This window comes from Mobula birostris, chromosome 7, assembly GCF_030028105.1.
Source record: "Mobula birostris isolate sMobBir1 chromosome 7, sMobBir1.hap1, whole genome shotgun sequence".
NCBI classification, from domain to species: Eukaryota; Metazoa; Chordata; class Chondrichthyes; order Myliobatiformes; family Myliobatidae; genus Mobula; species Mobula birostris.
Window position 1 is genome coordinate 157577769 of NC_092376.1, and position 24661 is coordinate 157602429.

At 37.0% G+C, this 24661-nt stretch overlaps 1 protein-coding gene across 1 annotated transcript in view; it reads left to right on the plus strand.

The window, feature by feature from the left end:
* Positions 1–24370, plus strand: part of LOC140200523 (heat shock 70 kDa protein 4-like) — a 38806-nt gene extending 14436 nt beyond the window's left edge. Inside the window, exons 7-19 of the mRNA XM_072263988.1 lie at positions 1090–1334; positions 3101–3177; positions 3889–4040; positions 5204–5310; positions 7382–7515; positions 8532–8728; positions 9699–9800; positions 10781–10936; positions 13397–13522; positions 16268–16375; positions 17875–17994; positions 19660–19821; positions 22097–24370. Coding sequence (XP_072120089.1) covers positions 1090–1334; positions 3101–3177; positions 3889–4040; positions 5204–5310; positions 7382–7515; positions 8532–8728; positions 9699–9800; positions 10781–10936; positions 13397–13522; positions 16268–16375; positions 17875–17994; positions 19660–19821; positions 22097–22300 — 1890 coding nt within the window. The 3' untranslated portion in view covers positions 22301–24370. The remainder of the gene's footprint in view (positions 1–1089; positions 1335–3100; positions 3178–3888; positions 4041–5203; positions 5311–7381; positions 7516–8531; positions 8729–9698; positions 9801–10780; positions 10937–13396; positions 13523–16267; positions 16376–17874; positions 17995–19659; positions 19822–22096) is intronic.
* The last annotated feature ends 291 nt before the right edge of the window (positions 24371–24661 follow it).

Below are 24661 nucleotides of genomic sequence, written 5' to 3' on the forward strand. Positions count from 1 at the left end.
TTCTTCCTGCTAAAGTGGGCAACTTCTGATTTCCATGTACTTGATCTGCTATTTGCTTACCCACTCAACTTAGCTGCTTATTGCTTTGCAGCTCATCTTCCCCAAATTACTTTGTATAGTTGGTATGCTTAGAAAAATTGTACAGACCCTGAATGTCATTGAATTAAAAATGTAGAGAGCAAAAATCTCCAATACATTGCAGTCTAATTTACAATATGCAATTTGAACATTAGACTCAAATGGCAGCTAGAGCAAGAAGCAATTATCCCTTAAATAATGATTCTTCATTAACAAAATGTTTACTCAATATCCAAATTTACTTGATCTAAAGCTATATTGAGAAGCCTGAATGAGGTAAATTGTGAGGGCCTATTTCCTTGAGCAGGATAGCGAGAAACTTTGTGGCTTAAGTTAAAAGTAATTAATGTTTTTTCCCTAGAGCGTACATAAGACCTGGAATTCTTTCCATGATAAGAGATTTACAAACCTCCATCACATTTAAATAGCATTTAGGAGTGGCAGTGGATCAAGTGCTACAAGGTAGAATTAAGTAGCGTAGCTCTTAACATTTGGAACAGATGCAATGGGTGAGATAGCTTCCTTCTTTGTTAATTACAGGAGGGAACACCTTTGAGGTAAGAGGAGGAGAAGCTTAAAGGAGATTTATGAGGCAAGTTTTTGTTTCAAACCCATTGAATGGTAAATGCCTAGACCTTGCTGCTAGAGAAAATGGTTAAACTAGATACCATAGCAACGTTTAAGAAGTATTTCAACAGGTAGGAAGTAGAAGCAATTGTTTCAATTGGCATCATGGTTGGTACAGAATTGGCAGAAGGGCCCTTTAGCGTACCAAAAATGGTACACTAAAGAATGGCCACAGAGGTAAGGAAGTTCATTTGTAGTTGTAGACAAAATAATATGCAGATCTGTCAGTGATCCAAGCATGTTGTCCTGCCACTACAACTCTTAACTTTTTAGATTATTCATATACTGTTGGTTAGAGAGTGTCTGCAAAAATAACGTGCTTTTATTTTGGAATTTGTAGCTTTTGTTCCCTTGCCATTTAACTGTAGGTTTGTGTTATCCTAGGTCCTTGCTACTGCTTATGACCCCTACTTGGGTGGAAGAAACTTTGATGAGATTTTAGTAAATCACTTCTGTGAAGAATTCAGTAAAAAATACAAACTAGATGTTAAATCAAAGATTCGAGCTGTAATCCGGCTTTCCCAGGAATGCGAAAAGCTGAAGAAACTAATGAGTGCCAATGCATCGGACTTACCATTGAATATTGAGTGTTTCATGAATGACATTGATGTTTCTGGAGTATTAAACAGGTACAAAATAATGTTGGTTTCAGGATTCTCATTCTTTAGAGTTTATAATAGCTACAGTAACTGGAATGAACACACACACTGCAGTAGAGAACACAGTGGACTACAAATAGCGTTTCTGCAAGTTAAAATGTACTAAAAGCAGTAATGCCGTGTGATCTAAATACACTCCTTGGTGTCTCACTGTTCTGAAATCCAATAAAATTTATATATGAATTTTATGTGATAAGCAGGACAGAAAAACAGTAATTTTTTTCCCCTTCTGGCATTTAGTTGTGCAGCTGAGGTATAGTAACCTAAAACTGCAAATGTTTTACTGGTGATAGATGGCCCCAAAGATTCTCATATGATCTGACCCAAACATGAAAGCATAGCACAGATACCTTTGCATTTTTTAAAATTTTCTATTTTCTTTCAAAGAACATTTGTTGAACAAAAGCCTGTGTAAAGTTTGTGTAAAGTTTTTGTAAAGTCTGGAATTAAGTAGAGAAGAAACTAGCTACTTCCCTTTAATTACCTGAAAGTCAGAATTTTTCTTTTTGTTGAGTAAAATGTTCGTCCATCTTCATGAGTAGATGGATGAATTGCTTGATATTTAAAATGTTATTGATCCATGCTAAATATGTCTGCTTTCTCCTGACTTGCTCGCTTCCAAATTGGAGAGCATCGCAAGACCAATCATTATAACTGAGCAGATCATTTCCTGTTTGACAGTTGTGTAGTTAGCAAATTTAATGTTGCAACAAAATTGTGCTGATATAAATCAGAGTTTCTGGATGTATGTTTGTAGACAGAACTGTTTGCAGTGAATACTGTGCACACTTGGAAAACTATGACAGATAACAGAGTCATGACATCAGCAGCTATGTAAAACTCAAAATAGGGAATGAATCAGCAGCTTGGCTTAGCTGGCAGCTGTCCCATGCCACTCTGCTTTTCAAAAGGTACTGCTTCAAAATGTCAGAGTTTCAGCAGGACCTAATGGCTCACTTAAGGGCTGTTGGATAGCCTTATGGCCTGATTTGAAGGGTGAATGATCTTTCGGTGGATCAAAGTTCCACTATGTTTTAAAATGTACACATTTGTCTGTTTTCCCAAAACTTATGAAACTAATCTCATGATTTAATATACCGTATGGTTGGTGTAAGAAATCAGAAGATGCTTTGTTTTCCCCAAAACTGCTAGTAAATTTTTGTAATTGTTTATTAATCTATATTACCATCATAGAAAGGCAAACTGAGTGTTCTGTCACTATTTGCCATAATACTAATGCCAAATCCCAAGGTTTATATCATTCTTTGAAATCTGAGGATTATTGGCACGGCTAATATTTATTAGCTATTGCTGATAGCTTATGAAAAGGTGATAATATATCACAGCAATCCATGTGAAAATATTTCCACAATGTTGTGTCTGGGTTCCATGACAAAGGATTGGGAATGCATTAGAGTATTTGGGAAATGTGACATTGTTGCTTACTTATCCTTTTTGAGTTCAATGTCAGAAGAGCAAATTTTGCATTGAAGGGTCAAGCTAATTTGATATATAATTGGGGATTTATCAGTTTGATACATTCAATTTTTCTACTCTATTGTACATAGAATATTGGGGTGTTTCATTAGAAATTTGCAAAATACAGTCTTTATGACTATAAATTTAAAAATCAAAGTATATTGTTGTCCAGTTTATCTTTTAAAAGTTCATGGATAGGCATCTTACATTTGGACCGAAGTTTCAAACGCTTGATTTTTACTTTGAAATGTTTAAAGGAGCCAGTTTGAAGAGATGTGCGGTTCGCTTTGGTCCCGAGTGGAGTCTCCTCTTCGTAGTCTCATGGAGCAGACGAGTGAGTCTTATATTTCAATTGGTTTATTTTTGTTTGTTTGCATTTTAACTTATTTCAAATTATATGGTTAAAGTATCATGACAAATGAACTAAAGATTGTCTCCTTATTACAACATTCTTCAAATTTGATCTGAATTCCTTAATCTGTTCCAGCTGTTTTTACATTCTTGTAATATTTATCCAATTTAGATTAACCTATGATTAAACTCTGATATTTGTGCAGTAAAATTATCTGACTTTTGTCATAGATCTCATTTAAGGTGTGATTCCTTCAATTATTAGACTGAGGAAGGTGGAGTTTTTTTCATCTTTCTGGTTTTGTTTCTTGATCATTTTATGTGGGATCCTTTCATCTTATTATTAGGTAATGAATTCTGACTTGAATACCATACTTTGAAGTTATTCACTGAGAATGTTTGCGTAATAAAAATGTTCATTTAAATAAAAGGAGACTCAAAGTAATAGAGCGCCTTTCCTTTCATGATTTTCACAATAATGCATGTATAATTTTAGATATTACTCTTGAAATATGAATACTGGAATTTCATAGTGCTACTTACAACAGATACGTCACTTGAGTTTTAGTATTAAGCAATCTGAAACGGCTTTATTTCATGATGGAACATGCCTTTGTCTCTCACCTCATGTACTCAAATCAATATAAAGATGCTACCGTAATCCTTCAGTAACAAATATTTCTCCTTCCTGTAGAGCTGAAACGAGAGGATATTTATGCTGTTGAGATTGTGGGTGGAGCAACTCGTATCCCTGCCATCAAAGAGCGAATCACTAAATTCTTTGGGAAAGCCCTCAGTACAACCTTAAATGCAGATGAAGCTGTAGCTCGTGGTTGTGCTTTGCAGGTAAAAAGTTTATTCTGCATGTGTTCTGAAGCACAGTGTGTGGCTTGCCATTCGCCCTTGATAAAGGTCATCTCATTATTTTGCTGTGGAAAAATCATCAATTAAATGATCATGCTCATGCTCTGTTTGTACAATGCATCAACACACGATTTTTAGTTATAATTAGTGTTCTTTTGGATGTATTGATTGGAAAGAAGGAATTGGAAAGGCAGATAACTCTACTTTCTGTTATGCAATAATAAAATTTCTGTAGATAGTTTAATATTTTAGTATATTGTATTAACTGGCAGTGGGATTATTGCTTAAACCTGTGATACTCTTTATTTGTGTCTGATCTTTAACACAGTGGAGCTGGAAGTTTTTTCTTAACCCTTTCTTTCTCCCCTCACCCCCACAGCTCCCTGTTGTCTTTTAATTGCTAATTGTTAACGAGCTTGCTTTAGTTAGCAGCATAACTGTTGGAGGTGATTCCCCCATTCCAGTTGCTTTAATGGGGGAAGGGTGGTTTATCATAGCCAAAAAGTTTTTTGTTTTTTTGAAAAGTTCTATTCCACTTGTTTGTCACCTTCTCAGCTTGCTGAGTGAGACCAACCAAAGGGGAAATAAATTTATTGGTATGACTTGTGGTGTAGCAGAACTGCTTCAGCTTTAAACTGATTAAATCTGTAAAATTTAAGAAAATTCAGCAAGTTATAAAATTCATGGCAGATGTTTGACGTTACAAATTTAGTGCCCCAAAGTGTCAGCTTTTACATGGGAATATGTTCAAGAAACCATTCCTAGACCAATAGAAAAAGACTACAGAGCAAAAGTAACCTTTCCTTAAGTTTATTAGTTGTGATTTTAATATACTTTGCATTTTCACAGGCCTATCTCAAATATCATCTTTGTTTAGCCAAATGCCAATGATGAAAACATAAGCAACCCCATCTGAAAAATGTTAATGTAGAATTATGCTTGCGTCTCTCTCAATAGAGATCCATCTTGTCCTCTGGATACTATTCTCCAAGCCCTGAATTTGAACCTACTCTTGGGTTTTGCACCTCAATAACTTTGTTATTCAAACCATTGAATGTATCCCCTGCACTTAAGATGTCTGGATTATTTCAGTTATTTATCAAAATTGTCTGAGGTAACATGCTTCACTTTTTTTACTTTTCCAGTGTGCTATTCTTTCACCTGCTTTTAAAGTGAGGGAATTTTCTATCACTGATTTGGTTCCATTCCCAATATCTGTGAGATGGAATTCACCTGCTGAAGAAGGTCTTGGGTGAGCATTTATTTCACATTTTTGAACTATAAACAATTTGTATCAATTGGATCACATGAATCAGAGTAGTTGAAGATGGATTCTATTCAATTTCCCTTTGTAATTTTTAAGAATCATGATATATGGCATTCAAATGTTGGAGTGAGGGTAGGTACACAGCAGTACAGGGATTGAGATTGCTTAGTTTGAAATAAATGTGCTAGTAACTTGTGGTCAAATGCTAATACTGCCTTGATTCTTTTATCACAATCTAGATGAAATGGTATAAGGCTCACCTGTGATGGCAGCTGAAGCCAACTGAATCTTATTGTAAAAGCTATCATTAATTTTGGAGTCATAGCTTGGCTTTTTAGTTCCAGGAGACACGTACAGGATGCAGTTCAAATAGTGGTGGGGGGCGGGTGGGGGGAGAAAAATCTGCAGTTGTGCACTTTTCTTTTTAAATGGCAGATTTCTGCTTTTATGGAGGTAAGAGGATTTCTGCATAAACACCATCTGTCCTTCCTCTTGTGCCAAAATGATTTTGCTTTCTAGGATCATTCCAGAATAGTGATAACTCCCAGCTATACAAGTTTTTTTTCTCTAGCACCAATAGTCCTCCACCTATCCTCAATCCTTATAGGAGTTGGTATCATCAAAATGAGGAAGATTTGATCACATGCTTTTTTTTCTCTCATAATGCCAGCTTCCCATCAAATGCACATTATCTAGTTCCTCTTTTACTAGCCTTAAAAATGTCTTGTGCAAATTCATCTTGTCAATAAGGGCCGTAGTATCCTTTGACAATATTCATGGTGAACAGTTGAGTATCTTGGGCTTTCTGAGAGTGTGTTCCAATTGTTGCTTCTCCTCCGATATTGTGGTTCTACCATTCAAAGTCATTATTATCACCCAGATATGCCAAACATACCATTAGACTCTAATAAATTATAACCTCTCCAAAGGCCCTGGACGTGTTATTTTCTCAAACCTGCGTTCGTCTTTCTTATTACATGCTTTGAAAGTATCCAGTCAGATTTCTGTCTGCCACAGCAGCAGTTGGACCATATTCAAAAGTATAAATTTTGTGAAACTGATGTACTTACTATCTTCCTCCCACCTCTCTGAAGCCTTAGACATGGTCAATTGCATTTCCTCTGTTCATGGTCTACCCTTGGCTTGTTCTGCTTTTCTCTAGCGAGTTAAGTTTTTTTTCTGCTCAGCACCATTTTCTTTGGAGCTGTTTAAGACGTTTTCCTCGTCCAGTTCATCTGCCTCAGTTTTCTGTCCTGCTCCAGTGTCACTTTTGAAAATGTGTCAGGTTCCATATATAGGCTATTTTGCTTGTAATCCAACTCTTGCAGTTGCAGAGTTGCATGTTGTAACGTCAGTCTATTTGCTCACTATCCAATTATAGTTTAAGTTGAAGCTCCTTCCAGTTAAATACCAGCAAGCCAAAGGCTATCATCGGAACTGTTACAATTCCCTTGCCACAGACGCTAATCCTTTTCCTAGTCACTTTTTGAATGAATGAGATTGTTAACTATACTGAGTTGCGCTCAGTTTGATCTTTCTTTAACTAACGTGCAAGGAGTAATGAATGAGACAACTAGATTCTCTAGATTTAGAATGCATTTGTGCATGTTGGTATGGTGGCAGATGGTTCTATTGCAGATTTATGTTGAACACCTGAACAAATCATTTTAAATTGTGCCATGACATTTAAATTCAGTTAACGAATTAAACAACAGATCTAGTATCAATAATGTGACCTTTAAAGCTCAAGGGGTGTGGGTTTGGTGGTAGAAAGAATCTGTGTCTTTGACCATTGTGATATGATTCCAGACCAGTGGAGTCAGCTGTTCACTGATATAACCATCCAAGTTTGCATAAAAGCATGTGTAGCAGTTTGAAGTAATTTAAGGGCACTTAAAGAAGCACTTTGTTAATGATCACAGAAAGAATTTCATATGTTCCTGTATTAGCTACACACAGCTTGTCTCCAGTTAGTAATCTGTGGAGAATGACTTATGTGGTGTTTGATACATTTATAGTGAGATCATACAGAAATTTTGTTCTAATGTCTCTTTAGTGATTGTGAAGTCTTTCCCAAGAACCATGCAGCGCCGTTCTCCAAAGTTCTCACATTCTACAGGAAAGAATCCTTTGACCTTGAAGCAGTTTACAATTGTCCCAAGGACTTGCCTTATCCAGATCCCAAAATTGGTGAGATGCAGTATTTCCCTGTATGCTCGTTTATATTGAAAATAACCTTTGTGCCATTTGAATAGACTTCTTTCTGTAGTTAATGGGCATCTTCACTATTGAGGTTAAAGGGATTGGGTTGGTCTACAAAGACTTTTTTATTGCATTCTTCTGATGGATTTGATTTAGGGACATTTGTACTTGGCAACTGTTACAGGAAATCAGTGTTTTGTAGCCAGTGAGGTTAACTTTAGAATTGTTGTCACTGTCAAAATTAAACAACGTGCACCCCTATCAACAGTATTGTAATACTTTGTTTTAATGATGTTGACTGGGCAATAAATGTCTAGAATTCACCTGGAGGGTGGAGGGTAGCTAGTTACAACAGGCCTAATGACCGCTTCACGGGCCAATTCCTCGAGAATAAATCTCCTTTTTGAACTGGTGGGCCTTAAGAATGATGAGGCGCATGACTGAAATTTTTAATGTCTAATGTTTGCTGAAAGACCAGCGAACCTTGGTTCATTACACCTTTCATCTGCTTTCAAGATCCTGAATAATCTGATTTTGGGAGCTATTGAAAACAATGTTTTATGCTACTATTATTTGTTAGAAGGTTTAGCATTTACATCGACTGAAGTCAGAATTCCTGTAATAGTACTGGGTTCATTTCCTTTCTCAAAAAATATGGTTTTGGTTTCAACTTGCATAAACTGCTCACCAGTCCATCCTAAAAACTGAATTGCATGAAAAGACAACTGTGGAAATTGCAGCCATTTTGTGCAATAAAGATATTTGGTGTTAGTCCATCCAGGTTATATGGTCATACACCTAAATGTTGAAGATAAACCTGAATGTGAGAGAAATGCATACTTGAAAATGGTTATTCAAACCCGAGAAAATATTGGATGCTGATCTGAAGTTTGTACACCCTGGATTAAAAATCAAACATTCAGGAAATTTCATAAATATGAAGTTTTGAGTAATGAATGATGTTCACATTTCTAGAGACTATTTTAATTTACTATACTACTTAGGTCGCTTTACAATTCAGAAAGTGGTCCCTCAAACTGATGGGTCCAGTTCTAGAGTGAGGGTGAAGGTGCGAGTTAGCATTCATGGAATCTTCAGTGTATCAAGTGCCTCGTTGGTGGAAGTACAGAAGTGTGAAGAAACAGATGACGTACCAATGGAAACAGATCAGCAATCCCAAGCAAATCTAAAAGAGGAAGAGGTATATTTTTCTTTCATTGTCTTGTTCTTGATGGGCTTTTATAATGTGATACTAAAATTTATGACTCATGCTTCCTTGGGTTCTTGTACAATTATGCCACTGGCAAATAGAGCCAGTTAGCAAAGTATTCTCCATTATGGTGTGGCTTTATTATTACCTGTTCTTTGTACAGCAAAGATTAAAAGGTATAAGAAAACATAATGTTTTTATGATTTTCATCTCTTGAGTGTTGATCTGTTAATTCGAGAGAGTTAAATGATGCACTACCAAGGGGAGGTAGGATATGTCTTAGAGTTTTCAATATTAAAATGTGTGCTCACTTCTGTAGTTGTCTCCATTGACCAAGTTTTTATGCCCAAATTACAAGAGGTGATGTTTTGACACAGTTAGCATAGCCCAAGCCTTGCAGCGTCAACAATCCTGACCTGTTGTGCTATGTGAAGTTTGAATTTTACTGCTGTGACCATGTGGGTTTCCTCACATGTCCCTGAGATATATAATTTGTAGGTTAATTGGCCACTCTAAAATCCCCACTTATGGTAGACTCTTCAGAGTTGATGGAAATGTGGTGAGAATGGATTACAAGGTTGAAAGCCAGCTGCAGTACACTTATCAAAATGGTGTCCTGTGTCATGCAACGTGAAAATTCTCTTCTCACATAATGGATGTGGTGACACAAGAGACTGCATATACTGGAATCTGAAGTAGCAAACTATCTGTCTGAGGAACTCAGCAGGTTGCGCACCATCTGCAGGGGTTGGGTAAGGGCTGGAGTTGTCAACATTTTAGATAGAGACCCATTGCAGGGTTTCAACTAAAAACTTCAACAATTCATCTCTTTTCTGCCCTCGCAGCACCCCCTAAATGCTGCTTGACCTGCAGTGTTCCTCTGGTGGATTACTTGTTATTCTAAATTTTGTGGTTTTTGCATTCAATAAATGGATCAGTGAACAGATGTTGTTCATTTCAGAGCAAAATGCAAGTTGATCAGCAGGAAGAACCATCACATGGAGATGGCAATTATCCCCAAGGATCAGCAGAAAATCAGAAAAATGAACTAGATGAAATGGAGGTAATTTTTGTGATTAAGCTTTAATTTTTTTTATTAACAAAAGGTTGGATCTGAGGGTCTTCCTAGAGAACACCGAAGACTTCGAGGCACAAGGGCACCATGGTACAGTAGCAGTTATTGTGACACTAGTACAGCTTGGGGCATTAGAGCTCAGAGTTCAATATCGGAGTGCTTTGTAAGAAGGTTGGTATGTTCTTCCCATGTGCCCATGGGTTTCCTCTGGGTGCTCAGGTTTCCTCTAGCATTCCAAAGACATTGATTAGTAGGTTAATTGGTCACTGTAAATTATCCTGTGATTAGGCTAGGGTTAAGTAGATGGATTGCTGAGCAGTGTGCTCATTGAGCCAGAAGGGACTGATCCATGCTGTATCGCTAAATAAAGAGACTGCAGATACTGAAATCTAAAGCAGTAATCTGCTGGAGGAATTCAGCGGGTTTAGCAGCATCCGGGGTTGGGTGGGGGGGAGGTTAAAGGAAATGTCAGCATTTCGTTTGGCTATTTCTTGCAATTTCCCATAATTTTCTTTCCAAAAAAAGTCACCACATAATTTACCATTTTAAAATGCCCACTTTCCAATGGTAATATCTCATGCTTATTGGTATCCTTAGTACAGTAAAATGCTCCAAGGTTTTTGATAGATTGTGACACAGCACCTTGTTAGACAGTGTTTATGTAGAATCCATCTGGCTAAAGAAATGCATGCTTATTTCTATTCTAAAGGAAAAGCCTTGTATGCTGAAGCAGTGTTCCTTTGGTCCTAGACTCTACCACTGTTTGAAATATCCTGTCCTCATCCACTCTATCTAGGCCTGTCAATTATTTCCCATATTTGTGCAATTTGTTTCATTTGGTTGTATATCTGCACAGTCAGGTGACAATAAACATGAATTTGAATTCTTTGTTGATGTGTTATGAGATGACATTTTTAATCCTTACATTTAAGTAGCTACTTTAATAATTGCTTTATTAATGTTTCTAGACTGGTGAACTAGGTTCAAAGGAGGATAAGAATAGAGATCAGCCTCCACAAGCAAAGAAGGCAAAGGTCAAAACAAAGACAGTGGATCTACCTATAGAAAACCATCTGCAATGGCAATTGGGTCAGCAACTACTGAATGTATTCATTGAAACTGAGGTAAGAGAAACAGACTTTTCTCAAAGATGTGTAATAAGGATAATAAGAAACAAAAACAGATAAAGTGTTTTTTCCATGGTGGTCTTATGATAAAGATCTAAACGTCCTTCAGGAAAATAGCCAGGGAAGAAAAGGGGGGGGGATAAACAGAAAATGCAGGGGGCTTACTGAGGTGGGGAGTGATGTACGAGTCATTGCTAGATCTATTTTTAGCATGTATGTTAATAATTTTGAAATGTTACTTGAAAATACAATTTTAAAATTTTGATTGTGGCACTTAATTGGGTGTATTAAAATAACAAGGACATTTTGACAAAATACAGGAAGACGTTAATATGGTTCTAAGAAGCCTAAAATAAATGTGAATTGGTGCATTGTGATGAATTGCTTGGGTTCCCTGAATGGCAAAGCTATCTCAAAGCATCAATATGCAAATCTCTAAATATAAACTAATCCTTTTTTTAAACAAAGTAAATTAACTGCTTGTTTATTTCTTAAGGGTCTAAATTTAAATTTGTTTTAAATTGCTCAGTATTCAACCCTTGATTATCACTCAAAGCACTGGTCACAAACACTTACACCACTTGCCATTCCTCACTTCCTAAAGTAAAGACAAGAACAGCTACGCCTCTTTTCACCCAGTGGGACTCTCTACATACATACAGCTTTTAAAAAAATGTTTAAAAAGTTCCACCCTATCTCGGCTCCTTGCACTAAGACAACCCCAGTCAATATGGGAAAAGTTTAAATCACCCACTACGCTAACCCTTTTGGTTTTACATCCTACTGCTATTTGACTGGAAAATCCTGCAAAAAGTAGTAGGTATGGTCCAGTACATCATGGGTAAAGTCCTCCTCATCATTGAGCACATCCACACAGAGCATTGTCATAGGAAAGCAGTATCCATCCCCAGGGACTCCCACTAACCAAGGCATGCTTTCTTCTCACTGTTGCCAAAAGAAAGAAGCTACAGGAGTCTCAGGACTCTCACCACCAGGTTCAGAAACAGTTATTAACCTTCAACCATAATGCTCCTGAACCAGAGGGGATAACCTTACTTGCCCTATGACTAATCTGTTCCCACAACCTACTGTCTTACTTTCAAGTACTCTTTATCTCATGTTCTTGATATTTATTTTTCTTCTTTTTTTGTACTTGTACAGTGAGTTTCCATGCTTGTACTTCCCAATCCTGCTGACTTATAATGTAACCCTATAAAGTAAATGCCCCTTTCTAATTTCTAAACTCAATCCATGTTGCTTCATTAGCCAATCCTCCAGGATAAACTCCTTAAGTACTGTTGTAATGTCCTTCCTGATCAGCAGTGCAATACTACTTCCTTTTGGGGAAACTCCACTGCCATGTGTACATACCATACCCAGGAATGTTGAGGTGCCATTCCTCCCCTCAGCCACATTTCAGAGATTGGCACGACATCACAATCCTGATTCATACCCTCTGCTGATCATCTTGTCTGCAGTAAGCCTGCCAGCCCTTTTGTGCTTTCTCCACTTGCTCCATTTACTGCCTATTCTTCGCTTTCCCCTCGTGCTGCACTGTCATCTTTGGTCCCACCCTTTGAGTCACTGATCCCAGATAGTACTGGCAAGTCTCCCAAGAAGTTAATGCAGAAGGGAGTTGATGCTGAGTGTCTGTTATTAAAAACATTTGTATTTACCTGAGTGAAACAGTTTTCTATTTACTAAATGAGCCATTGTTCTAGCCATATTTGGTTAACCATGCTGCAGTCAAAGGCAATATAACATTTGACTTCAGTGCACTTCTACTTCACTTCTCATGAAAGCTTTCACATAGTGCCTGACTGCACATTTTTCCATCTTCATTTCTGTTGATGAGAATTCAAGTTGCCCTTTTATTTTTCATACTTCATTTCTACTTAACTTGACGTTCAAACGAGTTTCAAATGAATCTTGTATAGGACTATCCATTGTATATTTGGTTTGTTAATAGATTTTCTACATTCGGTGCCATATAGCATGAAAGCGGCCTCTTTGGCCCATATTCCTTTCCATCTCTCCTATCCATCTACCTGTCCAAGTATACTTGTATCCCTAGATTTCTCTATTCCACAATGCTGCCTGGGACACTGTTCACTGCACATGTCCTGTCCTGGTTTAACTTCCTAAAATGCATTTCTATGCTCTTACCGATGTTAAATTCCATCTGTCATTCCTTTGATTGCTTTCCTAGTTATTGAATATCTGCTGCAGCTTTTTTCACTATCCACTACACAATTAATTTTGGTATCATCTGCAAACTTGCTAATTATGCCATCTACATCCTCATCCAAATCGTAAATACAACAAACCCCAGCACTGATCTCTGCGGCACGTCACTGGACACAGGCTGAGAAACAACTTACAAATTCAATTGAAGTTTTGATTAATGTTAGCAGTTTTTAAATTATTGATGTATTTCATTGTTTTACCTTTGTCTAGGGTAAAATGATCATGCAGGATAAACTTGAAAAGGAGAGAAATGATGCAAAGAATGCTTTGGAAGAATATGTGTATGAAAGTAGAGAAAAGCTATGTGGAATCTATGAAAAATTTGTCAATAATGATGTAAGTATTTGATTCAGTGCAGTTTGTGTATTTAATGAGAAAAATTTTAATCTGGAAGGCTTCAGGCTATACCTGGAGTTTTATATTACTTCTGCTTTGAAGCCGGGACCATAGCAAAGAGAAGTTGTATTAAAAACATGGAAGCAATGATGAATTGCCATACTTGTACTTTTTTGTCTGATGCTCTGAAAGCTATTATTCTTAATTTTAAAGAGAATGTAAAATATTAATATTTTCTATGTCAGGATTTTCCTTGCCAATTAATGAAAGTTTTATTTTTAAAAAGCCAAAAGCATGTTCAGAAAAAACATTATTTTATTATACTTTTGAGATTTCACTCTCCATTCCCTGTTTTGTTGACTTAATTGAGCTATCTTAGTTGAAGGTACTTGTACTGCATTGAAATTTACCTTTTGCGTAAGCAGCAAGATGATAGCCAGGTACACTCATGTTGTATCTTTGAGTTAGTTGCTTGACTAGGAGTTGGATGAGGTGGAGTGCATTCACTAGACAGGCAGAATAATGACCATATGATTGTTTGGTACCTCAAGAATTGGTACTGGGCCATCAACTGTTCTCAATTCTTGTTAATAAAAATTAATTTGTATGGTATCAAGCTTATTGATGCATAGCTTGGAGAGAAACCAAGCTTTGACAAGGATGCAAAGTGTTCACCGAACGATATAGATCAATTGTTAAAAATATAGCAAAGATATTTGTTGGAGGAGTTCACAATTACGCACTGTGCGGGAAGAATAGAGAAAATAAACTTGGTTTTCATGAGGCAAAACTACATCGATGAGAGATGGGTTATTTTATTCACATCTATAAAATACTAATAGATTAGCAGCATAAGTTGAAAATTGACAACTGAAGAAGCGAAGCAAACATTTTGAGTCTCCAGATGAGTCATCATGCCCGATGCCGGCCCTCTGGGCCTGAGTCGACGTAGTAGTAGATGAGTCAACCTTTTCAGATGGATTAATCATGGAGACTAAGCGAATAAAATTGGAATTTGAATAAGAGGACTTGAAATACAGGATCAGCCATGATCTTGCTGGCAATCTGCAATAAATGTAGGAGTAGGCTATTTCATCTCTTAAACATGTTCCACCATACAATAAAGTCATGACAAATTTGATTGTAACTTAAGCTTTACCTCTTACTTCCTTGTTTAATAATATTTAGGTAGCCTTACCTTAACATTTAAAGACTGCCGGCACCCTGTGAGGAACAGTGTGTCAAAGACTCAATCCTCAGAAAACTTCGCCTCATCTGGTTTAAGTGGACAACTCCATTTTTAAACAATGACCCACAGTTCTAAATTCACCGACATGAAGAATCATCCCCTCCCCAGCCATCCAACGTCCTCTTCTAAACTGCAAGGGATACAGGCTTAGTCTGTCCAACCTTTCCTCATCAGATAACCTAGCCATTTCAGATCTTCATATCGTAAACTGTCTCTGAATTGTTTCTACAGTATTAAAGTGCTTAAATAAAGGGACAACTATTGTACAGTGTACTCCAGGTGAGACCCTTATTAATGCCGTATGGAAACAAAAGCATCAAATATTACTGATAGAGCAGGCTAGAAGAACCACATAGCTTATTTTTTAAGGTTCATAACTATTGCCAGGAAATCCTAGTTCCTATGCAGATCATAATAAACCAGTTTTTAACGATCATTTTCAAAGACTTTTGAAAGAATATGTGCTATCTTTTTTTCCTTTAAAATTTTAATACTTGGATTGTGCTCTATTTGGACAATCAAGTAGAGGTCCTGTGTTCTTCTCTTGATTAGATGTTCCTGTTCAGGGTTTCATGAAGCATGAGCTTGCCAGGCTGAAGGGCTGTCAAGAAAGGATCATGTTCTCAAATGTGTCTGTTGATTGGTTAACCAAGGGTCTAAAACCAACTGAATGCAAAAGTATGGTAACCTTTTCAAATAAAGTGGGTGTGATCTCTTGGAACACAACATATTTGTCATCTATAATTAAATACAGTTTACATTTTATTTTTCTGGGCAGGAGGACATGCACATGATTAAAATTTGCATGATTTTTCAGTTTATGTTGGTGATGCTAACAATTGCATTTGGTTAGAAATTTTGTAAAGTTTTTTTTTGTTCCTCAAGCATTAATCTAGAATCAGCAATATCTTTGTAATATTGGGCATTTGGTACATTGCAGGAATTTTTATATTTGTGAAATATATAACTGGTTGTGGGCCACTTTGTAAGAGTGCTTAGCAATGTGTTTTTGTTGAAATATTCATTTTACTTTTCCATTGGCATCAAGTAGTTTCTAATGGTGACATGTGTAAGCTAAGGAGACACTGCACTTCAGTAAATGTAAATCCTATGTTTGGTGACTACCTATGTGTTAGTGTTTTTGACATTTTTCAGAGAACTTTCAAAGCATGAGCTCTTGAAATCGCATTTGTAAAAACTTGGCAAAAATTTAAAAGAGCATTACTGCTGAAAAGAGAAAATCTGCAGATGCTGAAAGTCTGAGCAACACACACAAAATGCTGGAGGAGCTCAGCAGGTCAGGCAGCATCTATGGAAAAAAGCACAGTTGATGTTTCGGCCACAAGTGTCAACTGTGCTTTTTTCTATAGATGCTGCCTGGCCTGCTGAGCTCCTCGAGCATTTTGTATGGATTACTGCTGATATGCTGAATTAGAAGTAAAATGCATATCTTAATGTTTGTAATTCAAATCAACATGAACGTTCATTACTTCTAGGAACGAAGCAAATTAAGCCTTCTATTAGAAGACACAGAAAACTGGTTGTATGAAGAAGGGGAGGATCAGGGAAAGCAAGTGTATATAGATAAGTTAACTGAACTAAAGGTAAATATGTGCAATTTTTTTTTGAGACTTCTTATGAGCCACATTTGTAAAATGTAAATATTTTGATATATAATGGAATAAAATTTGCCATTTCTGAATTTGAAACTAATGTTATTGATATTTCTGTAACTCTTGAAACCTACAATTCATGGTGGCTGATAATCCATATTACTAAAGTATACTTGGAAAAAGAATGCAATCATCTTGTTGTATTAATGTTAAATTGCTGAGGCTTTGCCCACTATAGATATGAAGCACCTATTTAGCAGATCTCTCAGAATTCTTCCTATTGCTTTAATTAGTTTGACCATGAGCAAAATATCATAAACGCATCTTTGCTAAAAATATTTATTAGTTATCATTTATGAATAGTTAAGGGAATAGGTGTGCATGAGTTTGCTACGGCTATTGGTGAAGTTTTCAAGTAAGATAGGAGTTTGGCAACCAATGTAGGGAGACAGGAAAGGGGAATTTTGAAGGGTAAAATCAAAAGATGGTAAAATGTATGCAAAACTTATACAGTACTAAGGTTTAAAAAATATCAAGCTTGCATGTTACCTTGATCAGTTTTGCATTCATAATGAGATAGATACAAGAATTGCATCTATTTGTGCAATTAACTGTATACGAGGGTATGGGGTAAGCTATTGTAGATTTGAGATGAGATTTTTTTCCTCTTCTAAAGAGTGAACCAGTAGAATTCTCTAATGCAGAAACAGTTGAGGGTGACTCAGTACATGTATTCAAGAAAAGTTCATTTAAGTGATCAGTGGATTCAAAGATAAAGCAGGAACTATGTACTGTGTATGAATGATCAACCAAAATCATAATTGATTGGGGCAACTTCAAAGGCTTCAAATGGCTTTCAACTCCTACTTTCTACATATCCATGAGCTGCAGACATAACTTGTTTTTGAAGCCAGGCCATTTATAAACTAAATAAATGGTGTTGTCATTGTTGTACTTAGAGGGAGTTGATCTCATCTTTATTTACATGCCTATCCCTTTCCTGCATCAGCGAAAGGCCAGAGTCTATGACTCCACCATCTTTCTTGTCTCCGTTGTTGGAAGCAATTGGAACAATTTCCTTTCAGAGTAGATGGGATAACCAAAACCATTTCAAGAGCAGTACAGTACTAAAATTCTTGACTTTTCATTTCCCATTTTCAATCTCTGAAAATGAGAGCACACTCTGTAAACTTAATTTAAATTTGAGTTCATGCTGTATTTTGGAAAACTCAGTTTTAATTTTGGGACTCAATAACTAATGGAAACAAATTTTCACTGCAGAATTTATGGGGAGGCTGCAAACCTTGTAGAATTTGGAACATAGATTTATGAATATCAAAACCACACACACACACACCTTATTCTGCTGATATAAATTCAGGGCAAATTGACTAGTCTTTGCATCTTGCTCTTTTTCACTTTATGTTGCAAACATGCAGGTTTCAAAGTAATATGCCGTCAAGTTTATAATGCCTTTTGCTACTTTCTAGAAACTTGGTCAGCCAATTCGGGATCGCTATCAGGAGTTTGAGGATTGTCCTAGAGCCTTTGATGAGATGGGGAGGCAAGTGCAGCAGTACATGAAGATTATAAGCTCTTTTAGAAACAAAGTATGTAAAAACAAAAATAAATATGTTGTCATAAGTAAACAATGAAATGTGATAAATAAAGTCTGCTCAATTGTATTATTGTTTGATCTGTTAAATTTAGCTGTATAGTACATAATGCTGGGCAAAATGTATTAATTATAACCTGGGATTTAAAAGGATGAAATGATGGAACTTGAAGGTCATCCAACAGCATCATAGTTTTTAAATAAATATGATGTAACTTTCTATTGTTCAAGAGAAGTTGTTTGAAACAGTCAACCAATCTAATGTGCTTCTACATTGGCAGCAGTTGCCCACTTACTCTACGTTGTTGGTGATTCAGGCATTTTTGAAATTTGTCAAGTTCACTTTTCCAGTGACTAGGAAGTAGTGCTTTTCATACTCTAGTTTGTAGCAATAACTCAATAGTTAGTGTTAAGAAACTTTTTTTTGAGAAGTAAATCCTTGTATGTGGAGGTGTAATAAAATGTAACAAACCTCCCACTATTAGACACTAAGCATTTGTTTATGCTCTTGCCTGCAGAACTTGAATTATTTAATCTTAAATTTGCAACCCCCTTGAGAATGGATTTGGCAAGTTAAGGGAAATGGTTAGAAGCATTTATTCTGTACGTTAATCCAGAGATGTTAGCAATTAACTTTTTTAAAAACTGATCATGTGTTTCAGTTATAGAGAGCTCATGTTCCACACTAAAAAGCTTGTAAGTGTTTTCCCCAAATTAGAATAGGTTATAAGAAAACAGGCACAATTGTTAATTAGAATTCTTAAAAACTTTTCACACTTTAGATTATTTCTTGCTGTGCAGTTGTATTAGCATTAATGGCATAATATAATAATTTTAAATCTCCAAGACCTTTTGTTCTTCAAGAGCCCACAAATGTAAATCTTACAGCCTGGTTAATTTTTGAGTTAGTGTTTTGTTTTGTGAGCCTTCTATTAATATAAAATTTAACTGGGAATTCTTAAAATTGGTGCTTCAAAAGTTGATGTACCTCACTATGGAAGTTTGAATTGCATGCTTCACTAGAGAACCAATTTAATCCTTTTTATGCTAAATTTAGTCATCTAATATATGCATGAGACAGTCTTGCAGTATTCCAGCACATTATTGAAGTTAACCAAGACCCTAGTCCAGAAGTTGAAGTAAATTAATTATAAACATTTTAATAGTAAAGATTGCAGCTGAGCTAAGAAAAAACAAAGCCTTGTTTTTCTGAAAGAGAATGGAATGGTACAAACAAGCAGTCAACAATAACAAATTACAAGTTCACCCCAGCTTACAAACTCCCCATATGAATACAGCCTGTATATACATACCAGCATTTAAAATACCACCAACATGGATTTGCTGACTGCCACTGGGCTGTAGGCATCTTCTGTCATGTGGAACTCTGTTCACACCGGATTTCTGATGTGAATGGTTTGATTTACAAGCAATTCACTGGAATTGAACCCTACCATAATCCAGGCAGGGTCACAGTGCAGGAGTTAAATATCAGGACCAGAACTAGTTTTTTAGTCCAGACTAAACTCAGAGTCATAAAACATGGCTGAGCCAAAACTGAAATTGATCTATCACTGTAATAATCATGTATGGCTGGCTCAGAAGAGTTTCTTGGTATTTTGGGAATTTCTGATTTTGTAGTTTGTTTGTTCTGTGCTAGGAAGAACAATATGATCACTTGGATCCAGCAGAGATGGAGAAAGTGGACAAATATGTTCAAGAAGCAATGGAATGGATGAACAGTAAAATGAATTTACAGAGTAAACAGTCTCTAACACAAGATCCACTTGTGAAATGTACAGATGTTCGAGCCAAAGTTAAGGTATGTTTTAAATAATTTGTCAAGAATTTAACTGTCATCTCTCTAGTTTGAGACTTCTAAAAAAAATAACTTGTTGTATTAGAACTACCATCATGCTAGGCAAAGAATCCATTAGAAGTTATCTTAGTTAATTTGTATGGTTGAACATATTGCAGGCTCCAGCCAGAAGTATTTTGAATGATTTGCACTAATTATACAGGTTTTCTTGGAATTTACTTTAAAAATATGTGCAAAGAACCCAGAATATTGCAGATTTGGAATATTTTGAAGAAAGAATTGGATATTTACAGACAAATTAATAAACTTGAGGAAAAGTAGGATGGAGAAAGTCTGTCACCTTATGACTTCAACTTCAACACAGTAAAATAGCCTAGGTTTCTTCATAGGAATTTTGACAATTGCACAACGAGGCGTAAAGACAGATGACGATAGGTTTTAAGGAATGATTCAAAGAACAAAAAAGTTTTGAAGAAAAATACAAATAATGCGAACATGACAGACTGATAGTAATCCAGCAGTAGATTCCAGAGGAAGCCAGGAATCCGTAAAAAAAAAAAAAAAAGCATGCCAGTTTTGTTTTTGTGTCAGTACTTCATTATAGTGAATCAAGTGAATGTTTCTTTGCTAAAATTGGTAGTTGCCTGTCCTGGATGCGGTTTCCCCATTTCTCCCTTCTCCTGCCCTCTTCTCCTCCTCCCCCCCCCCCCATTCAAGTTGGTATCATCGCCGATTGCATTGGTACTGCTTCCCGCACCCACGTGGAGCTCATTGACTTCATCAACTTTGACTCCAACTTCCACCCTGCCCTCAAATTTACCTGGTCCATTTCTGACACCTCTCTCCCCTTTCTCAATCTCTGTCTCTATCTCCGATGACAGCTTATCTTCTGATGTCTATTATAAACCCACGGATTCTCACAGCTACCTGGGCTATACCTCTTCCCACCATGTTACTTGTAAAAATGCCATCCCCTTCTATCAGTTTCCTCCGCCTCTGCTGCATCTGCTCTCAGGATGAGGCTTTAAATTCCAGAAAGAAGGAGATGTCGTCGTCCTCCTTCAAAGAAAGGGGCTTCCCTTTCCCCATCATCTTGACTGCATTTCCCCTTCACTGCATCTCTTCCATTTCACGCACATCTGCCCTCACCCCATTTTCCTGCCACCCCACTAGCCTCTGCATCCAACACATACATAAAGCTCAGTAATTTCCGCCATCCCCAACGTGATCCCACCACCAAGCCATTCTTCTCCCACCCGCCCCAAACTTCCTGCTTTCAGCGGGGTTTGCTCCTACGCAACTTCCTTGTCCATTTGTCCCTCCCCACTGTTCTCCCTCCTGGCACTTGTACTTGCAAGCGAAACAAGTGCTACACCTGACCCCAAAACCACCTCCATCACTGCCATTCAGGGCCCCAAACAATCCTTCAAGGTGAGGCGACACTTTACCTGTGAGTCTGCGGGAGTCATCTACTGTATCTGGTGCTCCTGGTTATGGCCTCCTGTATATCGGAGAGATCCAACGTAGATTGGGCGATGGCTTTACCGAGCGCCTACACTCCACCTGCCAGAAAAAGAGGGATCTCCCAGTGGCCGCCCATTTTAATTCCACTTCCCATTCCCATTCTGACATGTCAATCCATGGCCATCTCTACTGTCACGATGAGGCCACACTCAGGTTGGAGGAGCAACACCTTGTATTCCATTTGGGTAGCCTCCAACCTGATGGAATGAACATTGATTTCTCAAATTTCTGGTAATGCCCCCTACAGCTTCACCATTCCCCATTCCCTTTTCCTTCTCTCATCTTACTTCCTTATCTGTCCGTCGCCTCCCTCTGGTGCTCCTCTCCCTTTTCTTTCTTCCATGGCCTTCTGTCCTCCCATATCAGATTCCCCCTTTTCTAGTCCTGTATCTCTTTAACCAATCAACGTCCAGCTCTTTACTTCATCCCTTCCCCCTCCCCCTTCACAGTTGTACCTATCACCTTGTTTTTCTTCCCCCCCCCCCCACCACACCTTCTAACTCTGACATTTTTTTCTCCAGTCCTGATGAAGGGTCTCGGCCTGAAATGTCGACTATGCTTTTACGCAGATGCTGCCTGGCCTGCTGGGTTCCTCCAGCATTTTGTGTGTTTGGCTTGGATTTCCAGCATCTGCAGATTTTCTCTTTGTGTGTGTGTGTGTGTGTGTTGCTTGGTATTATCATTGCTATATTTTATCTTACTTGATTTTGAAATGTTGCTATCAGTTTTTAATACCTTCTACTTTTCTTCTCAGGAATTAGTCAACCTTTGTAACCCCATTGTTTGCAAGCCAAAGCCTAAAGTAGAGCCTCCAAAAGAAGAAAAGGGGGCAGAACAGAATGGACCAGTTAATGGAGAACAAAATACCAACTCAGAGGGCCCCACACCTGCTGCCACTGAGAATGCCCAGAAGAATGCAGAGCATCAACAAAATCTACCAGAAATGGACATTGAGTAAATGTGCAGTTGTCAGTCACACAAAACTTGGTGAAGTTTCAAGTCATGAATCCCACGAGACGTCTTTTATTTCCTTTTTTTGGTTAATGGTGAATGGATAACCTGAAGCTGATATTTTTCAGCCACCTGTCAAACTTTAGTAGTGTTTATTTTTACCCTTCCCTATCTTTGCAATGGAACAGGAAATAATTAATATAACTGGGGCTTGACTATTGATTTTGTTAAGAAAACTAGTTCTGATTTTGCTTGTGGCTTTCACAAACAGAATGTTTGCTGTTTAGACCTCTCCTTGCCACCACTCCTCATTGCAGATGTTGCAGGATTGTTATGAATTTTCCAGGCAAGCTTTTTGCTACTAATTGGTATGCTGGATTGAAGTATCAAACAGCAGTTCAGTAAATCATTCATATTCTGCTTCAGTGTATTTTTTTGTTGGCCTGTTTTGTTAGTTATCGATAACTATTAGAAACAAAGCTATGTTGCCTGTCTTTTTAAAAATTTCCAGTCTTCAACTATTCCACCCTGTATGTTTTCTTTTGAATGCTACTGCCATCTACTGTCATTCACCACCTAGACACATGTTGCAACACTCCTGTATTGACGTCAAAATTAATAGTTTAATCACGTCAGAGGAATGTTTTCTGTTCAGTTTTTCTAAAAAATTCATTGTCCAAATATTTGACACCTAGTACTTTGATTATAAATATGTATCAGAGAGGGATACTTGCACAGTAAAGTTCTAGTTAATGCTGCTGTACAAACTTTGTGCGCTCAATTGTGCTGCTTTGATCTGTGATTTTGGCTTCTTTCTTTAATTTCCATATTATTTAAAATGAACAGATTTGTAGGGACATGTTCTTATGGTGGTACTAATTCAAAATTCAAGTTTTAGGAGCAGCAAATACATTGTTACAATCATTCAGTGCAATACACTATTGACTGGCAAAGAATAGATACCACCTTTATGCTTCGAACTATTGCTATAAGTGGTGCATTTAAAAAACTACAATCAACAAGTTCATTGAAGGGAATGTCTGCATTCTAAATAATTTGATCTGTTACCTGGTAATGTAAATTCATGGTAGACAAATCGTGTTATAATTTCTGTCTGACTCACTTAAAGGATAATGGATATGTTTTGTCCAAAAAACGTAAATAATCTGTATTCAAATAACCTAATAGCATTGGTACTGGTTGACTTGGCCTGGGGAAAATTAGTTAATATTTTCCAAGGTGCTTTCTTTTTGGAAAGATGGTGGGTTGGTGACTAATTTTCAAACTCTTGTAGTTGACTGGTAAATTTTGAGTATTGAACTCTTAAGCATGTCCCCTCTTCTGTATTAGTTAACAAAAGGTTTCTCTCTGAAGCGAAGTACCCATTACATTTACGGAATTCCCCCAGAAAACAAGGCTTTCTTCTCACAAAATCCCAAAACAGTAAATTGTTGCAGCTGTAAATATTGAAGGTGGCACCAAATTAAAAATAAATCAGTTAGTTATTTGTTCCCACTATTTTTCCTGTGTGGAATGAAGGTTGTTGTTTGCTTTAAGTGTTATTAAATTGTAAATTCGTAGAGGTGTAACTGGATATAATCAATTTTATATAGAAAAGAATGGTCATGGCAGAGGAAGGAATGTAGCGACAGTTGTCCTGTGCATATTGAACTGTTGAGAATGTGTCAGTCTTTTAAATATGCCCTTTCTCCTATATACTATTTGCATTTCATCCTGCAAGAGGCTTGTATGTCACATTCAGGTTACTTTAATTATTTGTTAATAGCTCCATGTAAAGTACTGTCTTTGTATGATACTTAAAAGACCATTTGCAATATCCCAAATTGCTGAGAAATTAGTCAGTTCTATCCATTATCCAGTTCTTATTGCTTAATTATTACATACAGGTGGTAATCAATCATAATCATCAGGATGTACAGTTTCAAGGATGAAATCTTGCAAAACTGTCAGCTAGCATCCCATGTTACATGGCTTGAGAGTTGCTATTCTCACTGTATATTTACACTCACTATTTCACTGAAAGGAGTGTGAAATGCAATAAAAAGTTGAATGAAAATTGTGTTTTTTTTAAACTAAGTTGGTGAACTACTTTGTTTTTCTCTTACTCTCCCCCCCCCCCACCTTCTTACACTGACTTCTCGTCTTTTTTTTTTCTCCAGCCCTGATGGAAGGGTCTTGGCCCGAAATGTCAACTGTTCACTCTTTTTCATTGATGCTGCCCAACCTGCTGAGTTCCTTCAGCATTTTGTGTGTGTTACTTTGGTGTTTGGCTAATTTCAAATAGAGAGTGATTATCAAGGAAAATGTTTGTTCTTTTCATCCAACTTGTCCTTTGAGTTCAAGGGAA